General features: G+C 40.9%; 1 protein-coding gene across 1 annotated transcript in view; it reads left to right on the top strand.

The window, feature by feature from the left end:
• Window positions 1–22,912, top strand: part of LOC115567777 (thrombospondin type-1 domain-containing protein 7A-like) — a 95,253-nt gene that overhangs the window by 32,257 nt on the left and 40,084 nt on the right. Inside the window, exons 9-13 of the mRNA XM_030394624.1 lie at window positions 10,417–10,532; window positions 11,895–12,030; window positions 13,617–13,720; window positions 16,061–16,255; window positions 17,565–17,831. Of these exons, the coding sequence (XP_030250484.1) occupies window positions 10,417–10,532; window positions 11,895–12,030; window positions 13,617–13,720; window positions 16,061–16,255; window positions 17,565–17,831 (818 nt within the window). The remainder of the gene's footprint in view (window positions 1–10,416; window positions 10,533–11,894; window positions 12,031–13,616; window positions 13,721–16,060; window positions 16,256–17,564; window positions 17,832–22,912) is intronic.

Raw genomic sequence — 22,912 nt, 5'->3', positions numbered from 1 at the left:
TTTAGGTGACTTGCAGTTACAACAGGTCATCTTTGATTTCTATTATGTTGTTGCTGTTGTTTCATTTTTAGCTTGAATCAATTTTGAGTCTGAAGTAGAGTCCACTCGACTGAACAGCACAAAAAGTCAGACTATCGACAGGTTGTTTCCAATTCTCTACTATATAAGAGACTTATTTGTGAGTGAAAACTGCAGCTTTAGAGGATAAGATAGTAATAATATGGCCTCTGGATAAAGAAATACAGACGTACAATTTCTTTCTTTCTTTGAAATAGAAAAAAGCACATTGCCTAACATTCAGAATCGATCTGATGTTCTGTTTTTAAACATTGCAATTTTAAATCTACTCTGAAAATGTATGATCATAGAGTCATATATAGGATTATTATCTCTCTGACGTTGGATTTAGGTATTAAGCTTCCACCCCACAAGTACGGTTTTAAGATTTTCTCAAACCTCCTGTTTTTTTTTGGCCTTTTATGGCTTTTTTTATTGATAGAACAGCTGAAGATATGACAGGAAACGGGGTGAGAGAGAGGGGAAGTGACACGCAGCAAAGGGACCCAGGCCGGGAGTCGAACCCGGGTCCGCTGCAGAGCCTCGGCACATGGGACGCGTGCTCTACCCACAGAGCTAAACGGCACCCCTCAGACCTCCTGTTTAGTTTTCATTGAAAGACCTTTGAACCTGCGGCTTCAGGTATATTACCATAATAAAAGGATTTTAATGTTGCACTATATAGTACCTAAAACAATGAGTTGCGGCAGTCATGAGAATTGGAGAAAGCGTCCTTGTTTCTCTGCATACAATAGTGTTCTGCACATGAACTTTAAACATTTTTGAATTTACAGGGAATAACAGGATATCAATTCCAGTTATTTCCGGCATTTACCTCCCAATCCACCCTCAGCTATTGTTAGGACCACAGAAAAACAATTGTATGTGTCATCACAGCCTCAGTTTTCTTCTGCCCGATGGGAAAATGATAGAATGACAGATAGTGGGGGTGCTGTACTCTCTGTTGACTGTGAGGTTTCTTTTCACCTGCCCTCATGGAGCAGTTGTGCTGTCCGTGGTGCTGAAGAAGCTCCCCTCAGTCTGCCTTGTATACAACCCCAGCTATGCCTCAGTGTCCATTATTATGTCCTTTTGTGAGAGCCCTGTCTGTTGTAACCCTTCAAAGCTCTTGTTCAAAGTTTGTAGGTGGATTTTCCTCAGGCCATTCTCACTGGCAGGGGTCCAGTAACAGGCTGTAAGCCAACATGTAGACTTTGACTGCACTGTAAGAGAAAAAAGCTGTCCTTGTGTAGACAAAACATCACTCTTTTATTTAAGCCGTTAGCATTTAAAAGTTTTCGTTGTTGCCCAGAACTATTTCACACACACACAGACACACACACACACACACACACACACACACACAAACACAATCACGGGACATAGAATAATTCGAGCACCTCATGGGGAAATAGCTTCTTACTATTTCTTCAACTCGCAAGACAAACACTGCCACCAAGATGGGTCCCTATTAGATTGATTGCCAATTAGCCCCATTTGTCAGGTAAAAAAGAGGTCTAGCAATCAGCGCTTTGATAAGCAAGATTTCAACGCAACATGAGACAATTAAAAGAGCTGGCAGAGGCCAAATCAACGTGCATGAGCACCGGTCGAAAAAACCAAAACATGGAAACAAAACGTATTTATTATGTCGAGGGGAACGGTTTTAAAAATCTAATGAAAACATGCAACTAACACAAACTGCAGTGATTAAGATGAACATCACTGAAAATTAACCAAAACTCAACCATAGCATTGTCATCCCATAAAACAGATCTACAGACAGGACACAGATAAATGATGTTGCCATGCCGATCAAGCATCAAGTCAGAAAGCGCTCAGTGTGTCATTCTCGAGGGCATGGACAAACAGCGTGTTTTGTTGGTTGTCTTTTGGCCCTGAACTGTAGGACAGACAGACAGCAGAAAGCCACTTAAAATCAGCAGCTGCGGCTCTTAAGGCAGAGCGGGTCATCCAGTAATCAGAAGGTCTCTGGTTATATTCTCCGGCTCCCACGGCTGCATGTCCAAGTATGCTTGAGCAAGATACTGAACCCCAAATAGTTTCCGATGAGCAGGTTTTCACAGTGAACGGGTGAACTTGAGAAGTGCTGTAAAGCAATTTGAAAATTCAGCAGACTTGAAAGAGGCTACAGAAATGGATGGAGTAGTAATCCTTTTACCATTTAGTCCCAAATCACATCCTAACCTGATGCGCTGGTTTCTAACACGACCATCTAGAAAAGTCAAAAGTCATCAGTCTATTCTGAACGTGACCAGTAAAGGCCTTTGGTAAGAGCATTAAACTGTTACTGAAGCCAGTTGAAAGGGATGAAAACCTTTCTCGCTGCCTTCAGGGCCAGTCTGTGCTCTTCTCTCTGTGAAATAAACTCTCCGGTTCTGACATAAGTGATGCTATTGCAGCATCGACGCTAACCTCTTGAGGAGTTATTGTTGTTTACTAGCAAACAGTCGCTTCTCTTAACGGCCATCACTTCTGAGCCACACCTGTAGCTGCTGTCTGAAGTTCACGCCTGTGTGCCAAGCTCGTAGCTTGAAGCCTGACAAGAGAGATTTGTGCAATCATTTGATCTCAGGAATCCTGCCGTCTCGCAAGGTAAATCATCTCCCTGAGCTGGAAGAAACTGTTTTGATCACTTTCCAATACATCAAGAGAATAATCAATGGACCAGTTTACAAAGTTTAAGAAGACACACTTCAGTGCACCTTGTCGCAGACTCTCCAATTCTGTGGAACTTTTTCCTTTTGATTGACATCTTTCTGTAGTTGTTTCAAGGTTACGGTCCTCCTATCATGAAAGTTTACTTTGTATTACCCCTGTAGATTTGACAGACTGCAGTGGCAGGTGTCTTAGGCTTCAGGATTAAAGAATACTTTGTTTGTACATTTCTTGACCAAAGCACAAAGATGCTACAGCGCTGGTCTCCTGGCCATCTGTTGCTCAGGGGCAGTGTTTCCTAGCCTGCACTCTGGAGGCTCTTGACATATTGTTTTTTTTTCTGCTCTGCATGTCTTCATCTGGCACAACCCAACTGGCAGGTATTCTTGATCAGTGCTCTCATGGGATCCCAGCAGAACAAACAAACATGGCCGCCTGCACCCTGCTTATGCAGATGTGCCCTGTCTCATTCACAGATGGATCTGAGCTGTCTTCCTGCAGCAGCCTGAGGCAGTGAACCTCACAGAGAGCATGTCACACACACACACACACATGCAAACAGCACACATAAACGCTGACTGTCAAAGCCCAATAGAAAGGAGAGACACTACTGAGACAAATATGTCAGCGCCTGAGGCTTGGGCTGCTATCATCCTATCGGGAAAGCTGTTGTGGTGTGAGGGAAAAAAACAACAACGTCTGCTTATTGATTCTGACAGTCTGTGTGCTGACTGGTACCAAATGTGTTTTCGTATAATCACACTGATGCTGTGGAATTTGTGAAAAATGAAACTGAATGATTCATGCTCATGATGTTCGACAGTAGCTGTATTAAGCCCAGTCAATCATCCGTCTGCCATGTTTTCTAGTTTTCTAATGGAGGCTGTGTTTACTGTGACTGTGATAGATAGCTGAAAGCCCTCGGGAAGGAGGCCAAAGACACCACTGAAAGGGTCCTTGAAGAAGCCGCAACTGCTCTATGCTAAATTAAACAAATGATGTTCTTGTTTTGTAGTCCGTAATATTGATAATGAAATTAATTAGGCCTTATCTTTTCCCACCAGACCTTGTTTTTGGTGAGTGCATGTGTGTGTACATGCTCTTAAAACTACTGACAGTTCTTAGCTTTGAATCTCCTCTCTTCATCCTGCTCAACCATCTGCTCATTTCTCGAAAAACAGCCTCTCGCCGAACAGATTACTCAACGCACTAATAGCGGCAAGCAAAACATAAGCATTAGCCTGGCTGCTCGTTTTAATGTTGTGCTTTGGGACAAGCTCCCAGTGCCATGTTGTGCGTGTCGTCGCCTCGCTACAAATCATGACATTTAAAGATCATTATGAGATCATGACTCTGACTGGAACCAGCCAGTCAGTTAAAACCAGATGCTATTACTGGATGTCTTCATTCATTTCAGAGCAAAGCATTTCCACAGTGATAAACACACAAGTGAACTGTTAAGACAAAGACAGAGGAAAACATAGCGTAGAAAATTGTGCAGTTAGGTTGAAATACCCCGGGCGCCTTGTAACTACACATTTGTTCCTCAAACAAACAACAAAATCAATGTGACAAGCACAATTAATATTGGAACGAGAGCAGGAGAAGTAAAGGAGGAACACAGCGGAACAACAAAATGTATACATAATGAAAAATGCATAAATGACAATAATACACTGAGCTTTCACACCCCCACAGACAGAGTCTCCAAGCCAAGCATTGTGCTGTTAGTATTCTGGTTCGTATTGTGTTCTACCATCAAACATTGCCTGTTTTTTTGGGGGACTCTGGAATATAATTGAATTTTAATCATCTAAATTTGGATAATACCCATCATTAGTGGGGCTACATTATAATGAGACTAAAAGGGGAACAAAGGGGATGGTTCCTCTCTCTGTTGGAGGTAACATGCTGTAACTCATTGCCCTACATGTAAAGCACTTAAAACACACAGGTTAATAACGAAGAAGATTATAGAAAACAAAATCAAGAGTGAGAGCCGCACTAAGCGAGAATTTTACCACAGAAGAAGAGAAACGTGCCACACCCAAACACTCCATCCACCCAAATCAAATGTTAGCAGTCAGATGAGGACAGATAAGAACTGCATAGAGAGTGTTACCAACCATTACGGGTCTCACGAGGTTTGGGCCAGTCTTGGCATGCAGTCTCTAACACAAACTATTAGACCTATGGTTGATACAGAGTCTTCAGTTATATGACCTGTCAACACAATCTCATCTCAGGTTGTCAAATATAGACAGTGCTTTGTCGTGGCCCTCGTTGTTTCACAGAGACGTATAAGCTTACCTTTAGAAGCTTACCAGAAAGCCTTTCTTGCGCAGTTTTTTAGGGTTTAGGCACAGTAATTACTTGGTTAGGTGAAGGAAAAGCTCGCTGACATTTGCTTTCACAGAGGATGCATACACTGGCCTCCTGCGGGAATGTCTTGTGTACTAAAGGGTACCTTCTGCGTCTGTATGAGACTCTGAGAGACGTGACAAAATGTCCGTGGCTCCACTGGGGAATAAGTCCAGGCTGCTGTATTATTTCAAACTGTGGGCGGAAACCAAATCCCCTGAATGACACTGAGACTTACAGAGAGAGAGATGGCAACCCAATTGTCGGAATAAATGTTGGTATTTTCTGCAAACCACAGATATGTTGCAGCTTCACATTTCTTTAGGTTCAATTTGCTATTTTATGTCTTGACAACACTTTGCTTATGATTATCGGTTGGTTGATTGGTAGGTTTTGGCACTTGGTTAGGGTTCGGGAAAAAGATTGTGTTTTGGCATTGAATGCCTGTTTTTGGGAATGCAAACACAGCTTGAGATGTCTCGAGTTCTTGTTACAGTCATCCAGTTTTGTCGGATGTCAACAGCTGGAAAAAATTACGGTGTCTTTAAAAATATTCAGTGGCGACACGCTTGCAAATTTTGAGACCCAGTCTTCAACCGCAGCTACCAGCCTGGTAGCCTCCTCACCTAGTCGGGACTCCACCTGCATCGCCTCCATCTTCTGATCTGAATATCAGGTCATAAACATGTAATGTAAATTTGATACATGTACTATATGCACAAACTAACCCAAGAGTTGATCCTTACCCTACCAACACAAAAGTGTTTTACCTCCTTTGTATCAAATTATTATAAAACTACAATACGGTAGAGTACAGTACATTTATTAAGCTTTCGTCCAAAGCGACTGTACAAAGTACCGTACACTCAACCATATGGATACAACCCAATATTGCAAGCAATTAGAAAATCAGTGCCATCAAATGAGCTGAAAAGTGTCAACTGCTACATTTAGTAGCTTTAAAAGGAAGTTTCTCCTCTGATGCTTCTGTCGACAATCACCTTTTCATATTAATACTGAAGTCTGTTCCCTGGCCTGTCTGCTGTAATTAAGGCTTGGTTGGGTGTGAGCACAACACATACTTGGTTAAGTGTCAGCAAAAGTCATGCTTAAGGCTCAAAGAAAGAGGCAGGATATGAACAGTATGTTTTCAAAGTCATGCATCTTTGTTTGACCAATTTTCCACCCTGACATCCTTCCTAACAGGTTTTATTGCTCTACGACAACACCATGTGACTTCTACCTTTGCTACTGAGAGATTAGTCATAATTCAGACAACTATAAGGAACACGGGTTGTTTTAGGCGTCCGAAGCAATAAGGAGTGCTGTTGTGTTTCTTGTAAGGACATTCTCACCAGAAAATGTGCTTGTGTTTGTGTGTATAGGAGAGTGAATCTAAAAGGTGAGCAGTCTGTGGGGTCTGTGAGCACTCTGAGGTTTGGTTTTGTATTCAGCGCGTGCTCCATCTGGATCAAACGTGAAAGTCAAGCGGTGCTTTTTAGCTGTAGAGTTTTATCTCAATTGGAATATTGTTTTATTGCCCATGCTCTTTCAAGATCTTTCACAAGTGGTAAAATGTGGCTCATCCTGAGACATTTACCATTTTTGAGTAGCAGAGGGAGTATTACAAGGTCAAAAGCTTAATCCCTTCCTTGTCAAGCTCTTGGAGTCAAGAAATCTTATAGCCTCAGTGCTCTGATCCCTCATGAAGAGGAGAGAATCAATAAACAAAAGAAATGTGACATTTTAATTCCCTTTAGAAACACAAATAAGTCATGCTTATGCTAACAAACCAAAACTGTTTCAAACATGCCGATGAGAGTTTCGGGATCACTTTGCATGGATAACAAGCAAAACCAATTCTGTTTAATGTTTGTGTATGTTGTTGTGACATCTCTTCAGGGTACCTGTTTGCATTGGAATTTGTGTTGAATTTGATTATATCACCAGCCAACATCCTAACAAACTAATCAGCAGTCTGTTTTGGAGAGTGTTTCAAGGATGAGCTTGTGACAAACTTAAATGAAAAGGTTGTTTTGTTTTGCTGAAACATAAATAATTTGGTTTATGAACCATCAGATCTGATATTGTAATGCATTTGTAATACACTGCTGTTCTCTGTGTTCTGTATATACTTTGATTGCATTTAGATCCTGCAGATTTCTGTTTATTTTTGTCCACACCCTGCTTTCTCTGCCAGGTTTCCCCTCATAAAGAGTGCCTTCATCTCTGCAGGCTCTAAACATCACAGAGTTAAAATAGGTTCAAGTATTAAGTGATAAAATCCTGGCTAGCACTGGGTTGTAGTGTAGAGATTGTTCTGCAGTCTCAGGTTCAAGGGTGGGATCTTGCATCTTGTTGAAGTGTCCTGGGGCTAGACACCTGTTCATTCACTTCTTTATGGTGTTGAGCATCAGCTGAAGGCTAAAAATGTAGATGTATCCTCCCCCTGCTGCATCCGGCAGCTGTTTTTTTTTCCCGGGGACCATTCACTTGTACGAAGACACCAGAGGATTTGTTCCGCTCGAGAGGGATTTAGCTCTGTCTATTGGTATTAAAAATAAATCTCTCCTTGTGTCGCCGTTACATTATTACATTTTCCCTGCGCGGCTCCCTATCGCTTCCCTGATAGCACTGTGCTAACGAGTATGGAACGCCCAGCGGAGAAGCCTCATTCCTAGCAACATTAAACCTGACCCAGATGATCGCTTTGTCAGCCATAGGTTGAGGCAACAAAGTGGCAGCATCTCGCTGCGAGAGCGGGGACGCGGTGTTGCAGAGATCAGATTACAAGATGTCTTCCAGCAGGTCTATCTCGACCTATTTATCTCAGCCCAGTTGTATGCACAGGGGACCTTAGGTGCTTAATGACTGGAGATTAACTATAACCCTTGTTCGAAAAACCTCGGCTTGACCCCCTATTCTGTGCCATCAAAAGGATTATCACTCGCTGATAGCAGAATCCTGCTAAAACAAGGGAGTTTCTGTCCTGAGGCCGCTCCGGTCGTCTGCTGGCTTTAGCCTGGAGGAAATCGGTGTGTTTCAGTTTCCTTAGCAATGAAAAATCCATGTAAAACATCCTCCTGTAGATCAGCTGAACAGCTCCTGTGGTGCCTGTATGGGGGTTTGACCACCTCGTCTCTATACCTTTCAAGTACCAGCCAGATGGCATACATCAGCCATAAACTGGATGTGATTGCATAGGTTTTCATCAGTTTTTATTGCCCTAGATTGTGGCTAGAATAATTACATTCTGTAAACATCCAAGCAATGCCCAGATGGCTGGTGTGCCAAACCTCTAGGTTATATTTATTAAAGCTTTAAATCATGGATTATATTTCTAGCAGTGACTATTATGAATGTCAGTTAATTCCTGACTGAAAGTCATTTAGACCTGGTTGATGTTTTACAGTTTAGTTAAAATATCCATTTTTCAATCGTCGTAGGAAGCTTTTAAAAATGTTGGTAGGACTTTCTAACAGGGGTCCTGGGTTCTTCACCAGAACCTGTTTTAATAGAGTCGATTTAATTTCCTGCATTTTGGCTCCTCTAAGCAGGTGGGATGATACTTTAACCTTGCGCAGCCAGCATGAGAAAGAATATTGGTAAATATTGGTAAATCATTTCATCCAGAGGAAGTGTTTGGCCCCAGATCACATATTTGAGGATATTAAAGAGCTAAAGGGACAGAATTGATTAAGTGACTAGTTTATTATAGCTCTATGGCACAGGCCCCTGATATTTACTGTGGGGGCTAAAAATATATATTTGCTAAGATTTCAAATAGAAAAATCCAACACCACCGATTAATCTAGTGGAATATCTGCATTAATGTGAGACAATTAAACACTCCAAGGCGTTGGTGCTTCTGGCTGTTTTGATCTAATAAGGTGCCCAGTTGTATTAATTAATTGTGGCACTGCAGTTGTAGTTAAAAGCTTAATTTCATCCCTTTCTGTCTCTCCCTCTAATTTACTCTTGTTGCCCACTGACTTTCCTTCTTCCTGTCATGTTTCCCTTCTTTCTACCAAGCTCAAGCTCTTTGCACAAGGCTTTTTGTGGTGACAGTTTGTGACCAATCTTGACTCAGCTGCCTGGCATTCGAGCATCAATGACTAGTTAGCATTTGTGGCACTTGCGCGTATTTCTGTGCATGCTATCTGTCTGAATAGGCATCTCTTATTAGCATCAAAATGTCTAAAAACGACGTGGTCGCGTTCTATACTTACATTATCCTTCAAAGTTCCCTCAATGTTGACACCCAGAGAAATTAGATATTTTATTCAAGGTAGCGGTGCGTTTCTTTGCTCAAATGAGATACATCAGATACAACAGAGACTGACGAAGGAAGTTGGGGAGTTTGACTAATCATTTGAATAAAACTCTTTAACGTTACCTCGCCTTGGACTTTTCTGCCTAAGTTGTGTAGGTAGATTTTCATCAGCAATGCTGATTGTTTAGCAATTAAGACAACAACTCCCAGTATCCCACGCTACTTCATCAAATTGAACTATATCTCTTGTTGTAATGGTTTAATTGAGAGACCCCTGGTGGCAGAAATAGCACACCGTGTGTTTAAAGTAAGTTAGTTAATAAAATATAGGTATATGTTCAAGGATCTTTTATTTTGAAAAGCTGTCAGTGAGTGCTGAGTTGAACATAATGCCATTATCCTTGTCAAAAGAAGATTATTATACATTATTTAGGGCTCAGTGTGCACTGACTCAAACAAACGTGTTCATTTTTTACTTCATATTCTACTCACAGTTGCCAGCGCCTCTTTGCTCTTCAGAACAAGCTGTACTTAAATCATTGCTTCCCACAGTGAAAGTGCCTGCAACTAACACCACAATATCATTTTGGCAAACAGGGAAACATAACGGGACCTCCCTTGGACACTTTGTTGTGTTTCTGGGTGATGAAACCTGGAAAAAAAACAACCTCTTCTGCTTTAAAATGACCAGAAATCCAAACCTTGTGTTGAGGTTTTATCTGGCCCTCAAACAATTCAGAGGCTAAAGAGTGTAGGAGGTGTAAACAGTGTTTTTGTTCAGCCCCCAGTGATTTTTAAAGAAAGCTGTTTTTTTCCTAAGCCTGTGACTTGCCAATGGATTCGATTCCGGCGTAGATACTGTGTTGTGTGAGGGGCAAGTGTCAACAGAAATCCACTGAGCAAAAATCTGCTGCTGAATATCAGAATAATTCAGTTTATTTGATCTTTGAGGTTTCAGACCACTCGCCGCTGTGTTTTGGTGAATGTGTAAAGAGTTCCCAGCTGTGTTACTCCACAGCCTTGCTGTGTTTGTTTTTGTTGCCTAGGTGTCCAGACGGCCCTCGCCCCAACACAATGCGACCATGTCAGCTGCCCTGCAAGAAGGACTGTATCATGACCCCTTTCAGCGACTGGACTCCCTGTCCTGTTACTTGTGACGCAGGTACAGTGAAAACAAAATGTATCCTGGAGGGAGCAATGAACTAGAAATGACATGTGAAGTAGTACTGCTTCATACAGGAATCACAGTTATTATTGTTTTTTGGGGTTTTTGCCTTTTGTAGAAATGTACTGGCCCATTGTATCTAAGTTTTTGTCTGTTTTTTGTAGTTTTACATTAGCAAAATATAGAAAAAAAATGGATTAAAATAGGATAATTTTTGCAATGACTCTCGACTAAGGCTGCAACTATAATCTGTTAATTATTTCCTTGAATAATTGTGTCCTCTTTTGGTTTGTAAGATGTAAAAAATGTCAAGTACTGTGTCTCAAAACTCAAGATGACGTCAGGAAATGTCTTGATTTGTCCACAAACCAATGATATTCAATTTACTGCCACAGAGGAGCAAAGGAACCAGAAAATATTCACATTTAAGGAGCTTTTTCTTAATCGAAAATCAAAAAGTGAGCGATTAATTTAATAGATGACAGCTAATCAATTGCAGCTCTAGTCTTAGCCTTGAAGTGTACACAGATGCAAGTTTTAATTCACTGTGTGGAAAAACTACTGAGGTGGGACTCAGCACGGAGCCAGACACATTAACTACCACATAAACACATGCACTCGCATCTCGTTACACATAATTAATTTGACAGATTGTTGTGTAAGACAACCTCGAGGCCGACCTCCTTAAATGTGCCTGGAAAGCCGACTTGCTCGTGGCTACAAGTGTCAGCGAGTGCATTGTGGTCTTGTTGTTTTCATGCTGTGAAAGAAAAACACTGTTCAGATGAGGTCACCTTTGTCACGCAGCCATTGCCCGAGCTGTTGAGCAGAGGCAAAGACATTAAACTGATTTACGATGGAAAATCATTATCGTCCACATTTTGATGACCTCTTCGTGTGACACTGTGGCATAAATCTCCACATTCTGAGCATGCTGCACCGATAGCTGTGCATTTTAATGTGATGCTGTTGATATCTTCAACTTGTGCTGAGAATTTCACACCACCCACATACACAGGTTTAAACCAGAGTTCAGGACTATCCAGAGGCTCGTTTCATCTTAATGAACTACTCGAGGGCATCTCAACACATGTGAATACCATAAATTTAATCTGAGTCAATTCCAAGGTCTAATGGGATTTTTCTACATCATCGTTGTTGGCCTGATATCCCAAGTAATTAGACGTGCGTGTTGTTTACGATAGCTGTCCAATTAGATTTGGCAATAGCATTCTCCAAGTGCATTCTTCAAAGACTGTGAACAGAGTGGCCTAGCTTATCATTTTGACATGTTTCTCATCACATTCCCATGCAGACATTTTTTTTATTTTAATTCAATAATTGTCTGTGTGTGTTCAGCTGGTAATGCTCTGAAGACCAAACAATCAAGGAAACGTCTTATCATCCAGCTGCCGTCCAACGGAGGACAGGACTGCCCAGAGCTGCTGGAGGAGGAGAGGGACTGCGAGGTCCCTAAAATCTGTCCAGGATTCAGGTAAAAATGACTTCAGTGATACGATAATGCTGGTGTCGGATGGAGGATTGGCTTTTTTCGTGTTTTTGACTGCTTGGATTGACAGAGTATCAGTAGGTTGAGATGGTTTAAAGGACCTTTTAGCTCAATTGTTTTTGCTTCCTCGACCTTATCCTACATATTATTACATAGACAGCCATACGATTAACTTACTGTACTGTAGACCTAAGAATGTCAAAAGTCAAATCAAACTTCAAAAATCAAATGCAAAAATGTTCATAATAATATTTAGTTGTTATCATTATTTTGGTTGCATATGAAGACATAACATTCACTTACACTTGAATAATGAAGGGTTATGGGCTAACTAATTTACTGATATTACAGCAATATTGTGTTGGATGACATTATCAATAGTTTGAGTGGTTTGTGTTACTGCCTCATTTAACTCATTGGTTCTGTTGAACAGCACAATAGAGTAATTGTAAAATATACCAGTACTACTATATTCCACTGACTCCATAGTGAAAGAGTTTATTTCTTTATTTGGATTCAATACAATCAAATATTTAATCAGAACTGTTTGTTCATTGCTTAATATTGGACAAAGAGCTATTTTAATTACTCTCGGAGAATTTCCTTCATTTTGGACTTAACACAAAGATTTTGTCTTTTTTTAATAATATGCCAAAGTATGTCAATATGTTACAGCGATAATGATGAAGGGCATTCAAATAACAGGGTCTACACACCACTCTGTATCATTTTTTAAGTGTGTTAATTAAAAAGTGCACTCAGTCTTTTTGCTGCTCAGAAAAAACAAACAAACAACAGAGTGGTCAGTCTTCTCGTATATCAACGATCTTGGGCAAGTAACAGAGTGATAAAGTTATCAGAGGGTAAACATTGAAGTAGATTAGAAGATTTCAGGATTTCGGTGGTAAGGCATGGAGGTTACACAATATATTCAATCAGTCAATCTTTATTTGTATTGCACCAATTCACAGCAAAGGTCATCTCATGACACTTTGCAAATTTAGCAGGTGTGGACAATACACTTTCATTCACCAACATGTCCCACATGATCAAGCATTTGGCAACAGTGGTGAGAGAAAACTGCCTTTGCTTCACAAACCTCAGATCAGGACCGTACTCAGTGGTGGGTTGGCATCTACCTAGACTGGTTGTGTTGTGAGAGAGAGATTCCTACAGCAATGAGTCTGTGTTTACTTGAAACTGTCATACATAGATGCCACTAATAGAATATCTGATTACATTTGTGCCAAACTAGTCATATTTTCTAAAACAAATAATAAAATCAAATAAAGAGGATTTTTCTCTGACTGACTCTGCAAACAACAATGTCAAGCAACTGCATAATTTCATCTCAATCTATTCATGTAAAAACAAGATCCAAGATAAAAGACGTTTGTGTTAAGTGTCTGATACTGTCAGATTCTGTCTTGTACCGTACACTTCAAAACAAGTTTCCTTAAATAGTTCAGCCTTTAAACCGAACTTTATTACATATTGATTGTCTGACATGGTGCAGTGTGTTGGTGTTCAAGCAAACACACTGATTGTTAAACTGCCCTGATGTATTCCAGGTGGAAAACACACAAATGGAGGAAGTGCCAGCTGGTCCCGTGGTTTCTCAGACAGAACAGCGCCGGCGCGCAGGAGACCTGTGGACCAGGACTTCAAACAAGAGGTATAGAAACCAATCTCTTCATCTCCGCTTCCTCCCTGCATCTTCACTGAACCATTCCTAATCATCGTAAATTAAATCTTTGCTCATTGCGTTGCATCTGGAGCCCGGCCATGAGGCAGCAGATGGATGTGCCAAGGTTTAGAGAAAAGGCCAATTTACTTAGAGCACATATCAAATCTTCACACTTACAAGATTCGACACATTTGGAGGCTGACGCTCCTAAAAACATCTGCAAGAGACTTTTTTCTGATTTGTTTTTATTTTTTTGTTTTTCTCCAGAGCTTGGAGAGGACGTGTGCTCACAACTCGTCATATGCCTCTTGAGACGTGTTTGACAGTTTTCGTTGTTTCACTGCTGGCTTTTTTTTTCGCTTCAGGCTCTTGTCATGCAATTTTAATCAAGTGTCTTTTGTTGAAATTTAGGAGGAGATATGCCGCACCTTGCCTATAGCATAAGCACAGCCCAACATCCTGCTCATATGGGTTTACACATAAGTGAAGAGTGTTTTAAAGAAGTCGTGGCTCTCTCTTTAAAAGCATATGTCCTCGTGCCTTTTTATAGAGGATGGATGTGCCATGTAGTCCTGGGAGGCTTTCATAAAAATCCAATTTCAGGGGGTCACGCAGAATGATCAATTTCATTATGCTCCAGCTCCTATAGAAGGCCATTCTTAGTGCTTATATTTCAGTTTTCCTTTTTTGCTAGCTCATAATAATGGATGGAAGAATCAATTTATTCGTGAAAATGCTTTAAGGTCCACTCACTGCACTATTCTCCGCAGCTTCTCACTGATTTGATACCATGTGACAGCTGATGCCCAGACGCTCCTGCACTTGTCGTCATCCCTTTGACACCTTTGAATGACAGAAATCATTTTGTCATTGACTTAAACAAAATAGGACACGCTGTCTTTTCTGGTCTGATTTTTGGCATCGTGTTGTCTGCCAGAACAGAGGCTTTCCTCGGAGGGGAAAACACTGTAGAAGCACTATTAAACACAGGGAACAACTGAGAGCATGTGCTTCCCTTTTTTCTTCTTGAACACACATACCTGACCTCACACACCACGAGACGCAGGCTTTCCAAACCAATAGCAGTGCCCACAGGGGTTCAGCAAAAAAGTGCTTAGAGATTGATTTCTCTATGAAGGTACAGCCCTGCAGAGCGTCTGCATCACAAGAAAATGAAATATTGCAGCAACAAAAGTAATACCCTTTATTGAAAGAACAAAGAAGGGGGATGATGCAAGCTAACATAAATTGACCTGTGGGCTTTAAAAACAATTGAGGTAGAGATGCATTTGTTCTGCTCTGCTTGTGATTGTTATTTAGCCCTCCGTGAAATCTAATCTGAATTATAGAGTCGAGCTATTTCTCGTGAGCTCTTGTCCTCTTTGAATCTCTATTTGACGCTTTGTTCACAAGTGGAGAAAGACATACTGGGATCTCTTAAATGGACCCCCCAGCTTTATGAGATATCAGTCGTTTTACCGGTTACAGGGATTACTTTTCAGTCTGTATCGGTTAAAAGCAACAAAAAACACAAAAAACACTGGGGTCGGTTCTCAAACAAACATGTTTTCTTACATCTGGAGAAGAAGAAATTGGCAATTTACCCTTATTATTGTTATTATATGATTTGGCCATATAACAATGTTTTTTTTTGGTTAATTGTGCAGCCTTTATTCTTTGTCAACAGTTTAACGATATGTTGTGTGGCTCCAGTTGAGCTTCATCTTTTGTAAGAAAATGATTAAGCGCCATCACTTAAACTTATAGATGTAAAAAACTGAATAATTTATGTCCATTTAATTTTTCATAATGTTTTTAAAAAACAGTTATGTAAAAATACATAAAAAGAGACACTCAATTTAGTTATCATTAAAGGACTATTTTAACATTTTGATGAAAAGGCTTCTTTGGTTTTTTACTGCGAGTGAGGTGAGAAGATTATGTGTCCATTAAATATAGTATTAAAATACAGATATCAACCAGTGAACCAAGCTGAACAGTGAACTAACTAATTTGGTGTGCAGTTTCCCAAAGTGTTGGGCTATTCCTTTATTAGAAATGTTAAAAACTACTTTAAAATACAAATGCAAAATGTTCTAAACTTTAAAAACACTCATATATCTGGAGGTAAACTAAAGGTACAGTATGTGCTGCACTTGGGTACTACAGGTCACTCATTTCCCCTCTAATCACCATATGTCATTAGTTTGCACTTTTTAAAACTTGCTATAACCAAACCTTCTGTTGAAACAGTGAAATAAGCCACTTTATGGCCCCTTACACATTCTAATTAAGCTTTTTTGACCTGTCTTCCTCTAATTCTTCCAGCTGTGTCCTGTCGCCAGCTGGATGGGACGCAGGCCGACATCAGCGAGTGCCTGAAATTCGCCAAGGCCATGCCCACCATCACTCAGCGCTGTCAGCTCCCGTGCCAGGATGACTGCCAGCTGACCAACTGGTCCAAGTTCTCGTCCTGCACAGCTGACTGTGTGGGGGTCCGCACCAGAAAGAGGGCATTGATAGGTGGGGAACACAGAGTGGCACAGCACAAACAATGGGCTGTTGTTTTGAATCCCTTTTTGACAAGCTTATTTGCACTGTAGTTTAAGTGTTTGTGAGCTACCAGACAATTTAGGGGGTAATTTTACTGGGCGACGCTCCAAGAGACGAGGAGTAAAGTGAAACACAATGTCGTAAATCTGTTCATGTAGTTCTTTCCCACTAAATGCTCCAGTGGGATTAAAGCAACAAATCTAAAGTGTCTCCTCAGCCTTTGTTATCCATCAGAGTGCCCCCAGAGAGTTGCCCTGTGTATCACAGTCATAAAATCAAAACAACAAGACTGGTTGAATGCATTAAGACACCGACATGGGAGGTCACTAGGGGGGGAGTCAAGTTGGAACTGTGAGAAAGTGGATTTGAAAAGCTCTTATTTTCCCCTGATGTGAGATGTTCTGACCCATTCAGTGGAGTGTAAACGAGCAGAGAGGTCAAGTAGTGCGTAAAAAAGCCTCGTAGAAAGAGTGGTTTAAGTCTTCTTAGCTTTCAGATGGCGTGGATTTTATTTTATCCAGATTCCTTACCGCTGTATTTGAGAAAGTTGTCAGAAGTGTTGGCCAGTCCCTCGCACACCCATTCACCAGTTAAAAGAGTCTTCAAGACTCAACTTCAAGAGTTGTTTTTATCTTCTTGTTGCTTTTGTTCAATCCAAAATGTCTACTTTTCTGCTGCTTGTTGGTCACTCTGACCTTTACAGACAGATGCCACACAGTCATTAGTTGTTTAAATACAATTAGGAACAACCAGCTGTGGCCCTCATTGAGGGTTAACTGCGCAAAACCTTTGCTGAAATTATTTGAATGCAAAACAATTAGTCAAACCAGCTTTATGGAGACACTGGCACCTACAGGTAAAGACATTGTGGGCTGTAAGGTAGACAGTCACCATTACCTTATTTGAATGGGAACAACTCCTGCCACAAGAGAAAAGATTTTTTTGCATAGTGATCAATGATTAACGATGCTTGACATGTCTGAGGATAAAAAAAAAAAACGTCAAGCTGTTTCAGTAAAAGAGCACTCTGCTTGAAACTATTTTTGCCGGCATAATCTATCATCAGGAGTTGCTGTCTCCCCATGCATGAATCCCACGTGAGGGACAACAACTTTTTTCAGTCAGTAAGCTTTGCCAAGCCTTGAAAGTGGCCTTGAGTATCAGGAGACTCAAGGCCGCTTCAGCCCTACAGAGACAGAAATCCACCAACACCAACAGACACGTGGAGTCACATTTCCCATGGCTGTTCTCCTCATCTCTGTCCGTCTGATCTACTTAGGGCGAAGCAAGAAGAAAGACAAGTGCAAGAACACGCAGATGTACCCTTTGAGTGAGACCCAGTACTGCCCCTGTGACAAGTACAATGCCCAGCCGGTGGGGAACTGGTCAGACTGCATCCTGCCCGAGGGAGGTCGAGTGGAGAGCAGCCTGGGGATGAAGGTCCAGGGAGACATCAAGGAGTGTGGACAGGGCTATCGCTACCAGGCCATGGTGTGCTACGACCAGGACAACAGGCTGGTGGAGACCTTACGCTGTAACAGCCATGGTGAGTACATGTGAATGTGTTTGTGTCACTGCAGAGGTTTAATCACAGAGTCGGTTGCGTTGTTTAAGGGTTGGTTCGCCAAGATTACAAAAAAAGGGTATTTTTGGCCATGAGCCTCCACTCATAGTGTACCTAACATAGATATTATATAAAGATAACATGGATTATGACTCAGTAATCTTTATTTGACACTCTCTGTAGTTTAGAACTCATCAAGGCTTTGCTTTTACTGAAAAAGACTAAGACTAATTAGATAAAACTCAGTTTCACATCTCATGAACTCTACTTAGTTCAAAAGGAGCTTTCCACTTACTTTTTTTCAAACAAACCCACACAGCACACATACATTTGTTGTAGTTTTAAGTGTTTAGCTGCAGCTTGTGTGGAGGAGTGAATTTATCAAACATATAGATGTGATGAAATTAGAGAGTACATTCTTATTTACAGCCCACACGGGTGGAAGTTGTGTTAGGCTCCCTGCGGCCCTCTCCTTAGTGTTAGCAAGCCAACTGGGATTGTTGCTGAGCTCAGAACAGAACCACACCCTCTGACACCACGTCACCCCTGAGAGACATTAGTGTTTCACTTTAGCAATAGCTCACGGAGGGCCATGATAAATTGTTCATGTTGGGCTGAACAAAGCCCCTTAGCTGTGATATAATCACAATATATCACAGCCTGGAGTGATGCATTGCTTTTATTAAAAGGTGACCAAGTATTGCTGTATGAAAGTTACACACATTCAAATTATACCGTTTTTTTAATAACATGTTCATAAAACATTCACACTCCTGATCTTAAATGTTTCCTTTTTATAGCAATTGTACCATTGACAGTGTCTTACAGTGTTGCTTAGAGGGAAGCAAGCCAGACATAGGGTGAGGAATTGCAGAATTGTGCAAAGGAGTTGGACGGAATTACCATTTTAGAGAGTTAATATTCGACCATCCGATTGCTTGATTTGATTTATCAGTTTTATAAGCTCATTATACATTTTGTGTGATTCAAACTTAACCTAAAAAATGTAATACAATTGAGTGTTCTGTGAATCATCCGATTTGTAAGATTTTGCTGTCGAATTGACCTGGAGAAATAAGACCAAAACTGTCTGCAACGCTACATACATGTAGCACTAGAGGCCAGTGCAAAAATATAATCTCTCAGAATTTGGGTCAGCTAATCTTTAACTTTGGCCTGGGACCCTTGATGATGGAAGAGGCTCTGACAGAAATCTGCATTTGAGCACAGAAGTCTTGAGGTGTAGTACTTTATGTACCAAATCAGATTTTCTTTCCCTTGCCAGCCTTGGCCAGGTGAGAAACATACTGTAGCATATTGGATTGCTGTAGACGCAAGAATAACTTTTTGTTCTCTTAAATATTCATCTGAAGTGAAGGGTTTTGTTTGTGCCTGTATGAAAACACCTCCCATGGAGGCTAGAAACTCATTTTGCATCCTGACTTTCACATAAGAAGACCTTTTTCTGGCACACTCCTGTCAGAATCATTTGTCTCCTTGTTGTAAGGTCTTATCTTAGATCCAAAATACTTCAAGCAAAGAATCCGGGCTCAGAAACTCGTTGTGAAATTGCTGTGAAATAGAATGCGGGAGATGTTCAAATGAATACATCAGCGTTGTGCATATATAAACATGGTTTTAGTCTCCTTCTGTGAGTCACAGATTCAGATATGCGTCAGTTAATCTGAGTGTGGGTGTGACAAGAGCACGTCGTAAAGATGTGGTTGTGTGTGTGTGTGTGTGTGTGTGTGTGTGTGTGTGTGTGTGTGTGTGTGTGTGTGTGTGTGTGTTTGTCAGCTTCTGTGTATTTTTACACCTATGTGAATGTGTGCGAGTGCATGTGTGTGTGTGCATCCATGCATTCATCTTCAAGCATCGTTGAGCTCAGAATAAAAGATTGTGTTCCTTGAGTTGCGCACGAAAACAAAAACACATTCATGGGGCTTGGCATTTGTACATGTGAATCTCAAAGATATCATTAAATCTCTCTTTTATCCTCCTCATTTAGTCGCTCTTCCCCTTCGCTCTATCTGCCACTCCTGCTTTCATTTTCTGTGCCTTTCCCTCCATCTCAGCCGTCATCGCTTTTAATCTCGGTAGAGGAGGAGACGGGGTCCTTCCACGACTCTGCGGCTGACACAGTGCCCTCGGCTATGATGGTGATCAGGAAAACTGTGCCACTGTTATCTCTATATTCCACAGACATCAACAGAAAAAAACGGGATTATCATTAAAAGTGCACGTTGAGCCAAGCTTTGTGGTGTTACTCACTTTTTAGCTTGCCTCATTCCTCTATGAGAGAGAAATGAAATATTGTTAGAGAAGATGATGCTAAATCTTTGTGAGCAATTCTTCTGCAGCAAGTAACAATATGAGGGTCGTCAACTACAGAGAAAAATAAATCAAAAAGGACTTGTGTAATTTGTGTATTATATTATTTTTTTAACTATATAAATCATTTAAATTTAGCTTGACAGCTGGGAGACTAATATTCAGCAGCACAAGAATTTAGTAACATCCAAATGACAAATTCCTGATTCTATTAGTTCCCTGCAATGATTGCAGCCAGCCACAAGAAGATCTAATTAGTGTGTTGTCATGTTCAATATAATCAAGACTGAGGGGGTAGAGGCTCAAGACTAAGCCACAGTGTTACAGCTCAAGACAATGACCGGAATTGCTTTGGTCTGCTGTCATTAAGATGGTGTCTAAAGTTTTTAATCCCATCTAACAAAGATTTTTTTTTACCGTATCAACAAAAATCTAATGGCTTTATCTACAACTATTAGCACTGTGCCAAAGGTCATGGTGTAGTCAGGGGAAATGTCCTATATATGACATTAGTCATATAGTTCATATATGTATGACTACAAGCGACCCATGATGCTTTGACCTTTACCGTGACTTAATATTACAGGACAGCTCAGGGTGCCTTAGCCCCGTTTTAGCAGGAAATGGTGAAGGAGGAGGGAATACAGTCACTGTGGGAAGCTATAAAGGGTAAAGCTGAAGGGCAAGTATCTTGCTGTGGACCTGTGAGCTTGACCGGTACTGCAGTGACCAGATTAGTTGGTGCTTTACGAGTCATATTTGTAATTACAAGAGAAACACACTTGACAGCTGTGCCGTATAATTGAGCTTAGGCTGTTTTGAGTGTTTCAACATGTAGACAATGGGCTTCCAGCTCTGTGGACTGAGGTCAGTGTCTTTAAAGATCAGTAATGTGCATCAAAGGGTCCTTCTGGCCTCTGGTAACTCTTATTCCTCTTTGCTCCGTCCTGAGCAAATAGCCTCCATAGTTTTTTCAGAGCATGCAGGGATTTCGCTGTCCACTTTGCCTTGGAGATGATTCTGGTGCAGGAGGTGTAACAGGTCAGAAACCTGGCAGTAATGTTGGATGATTCCTGGAGCCAAAAGGTTCATGTAAAGCTTCACAGGCCCACCACCCGTCGAGTGTTTGAAATTTGTTTCAGAAGCCAACACTATGGTGACTGAGCTGGGATTTATTCCTGGCTGGGTGGCCAGAAATAAGTGGTGGCTGGATCTGCTATCAGGGTGTCCTGGGTTCCCTGGGGCCCAGCATGCTTTTGGTCCTTGAAAGTGCAAAAAAAAAAAAAAAGGGAGGGGGGTAAAGTATTTGGCAAAATCCCATTACTAACTCATGTGGGTACAAACATCAATCTAGTAGTGTATACCCCAGAGCTTTTCATAGTCCAGCCATCTACCTTATTATACTACCTTATTACAGCTCTGATTAACAAATTGTGATTCACCGTGCGTATGACCCTCTTCATAACGATGTGAATTTGATGGCCGACAATCTGTCTGTGTCTGCACTGCCCCCACATGCTCTGATTGAATGTGTGTTTGCACGCACTCAGCTGAGAGGTTGCGTCCTGCCAAGCTGGGAGTCGTCTCCAGCATTTGACAAATATTAGCAAAATAACTGATGACAAAAGACATTAAGAATTGAATTGATTACACACACACAGCAGATACTCTCATTATGCAGGCCACTTTGGAAAACACTGGTGGAAGTAACTTGACAATGGCACAGTAAGCATTAAAAAAAGTCCCCTGAAAGCACTCCATTCTACATATACTTAACTCTAAACAAATGAGTGAATTAACTTTGTTTACTTTTTTTTTTTACAGCAGAGCCGTAGACTAATTGCAGACACACATTAAAACGGTAATATTGTCACAAGTCTGTATCATTAAGACATTTAATGAGAAAAACATATTGCACCTTAAAATAACCTTCTATTGTTGCTCAGCTAGAGAACATGTTTCTTGTTAAGTAATACTTTAACCATTGTGGCCTTCATGAATGAGGGTGTCAATAAAAAAGAAAGAATAAACAAAGTTTAAAGATTCTTAATCACAAAGGTTGTGATCATGTCTGAAAAAAACACAAATGTACTGACAGGTCTACAAAACTTTATTTAGCAGGCGTACCGCTGTGAAGGTGATGTATCTTAAGCCATATTTTGTGGTCGTGTTCTATTTTATGTTCAGTCTTTCCTTTTGAGGTTTATTCATATCTTAACATTATGTCAGGTTGTTAGGAGGGATCGTGTGTATGCAAACAGAAAATAGCAGTCATAATCATTTTATATATATATATATATATATATAAAAAATGATTATGACTGCGCTTAGAAACCTGTCTATTTGTAGAGGCATTTAAATGCATATCCCAATTTTCAGTTGGATGTTCAAGAGCTGGTTGGACACTTAATATTTCAGGTGCAGTTGGGCTGTCAGTGTTTAGAAAAGCTTCACACAGCAGTGACAACTGTGTAGGGATTTATAACAAGAGCTGGTGCCAGGTTAGACGTTGACTTCTGAAGGCAACAGTAGTGATCTCCTAGCTGGACTCATCCCAAAAACCTCCCTGAGCACTGGCCAAGACACCTATCAAGTTTATATCAGGTGAACTGTAAGTGAACTGCAGACAGAGGTGCGGCAGCTTTTGCACTGTGAGTGAACTAAAAGTGACAGCATCTGTGATTTAGAATGACTAGACTGTATGTAGAGCCTACAGTGGGAGGTCAGAGATC

This window comes from Sparus aurata, chromosome 17 (genome assembly GCF_900880675.1).
Source record: "Sparus aurata chromosome 17, fSpaAur1.1, whole genome shotgun sequence".
In the NCBI taxonomy this organism is placed as follows: Eukaryota; Metazoa; Chordata; class Actinopteri; order Spariformes; family Sparidae; genus Sparus; species Sparus aurata.
This window is presented reverse-complemented; position numbering and strand designations above follow the sequence as displayed.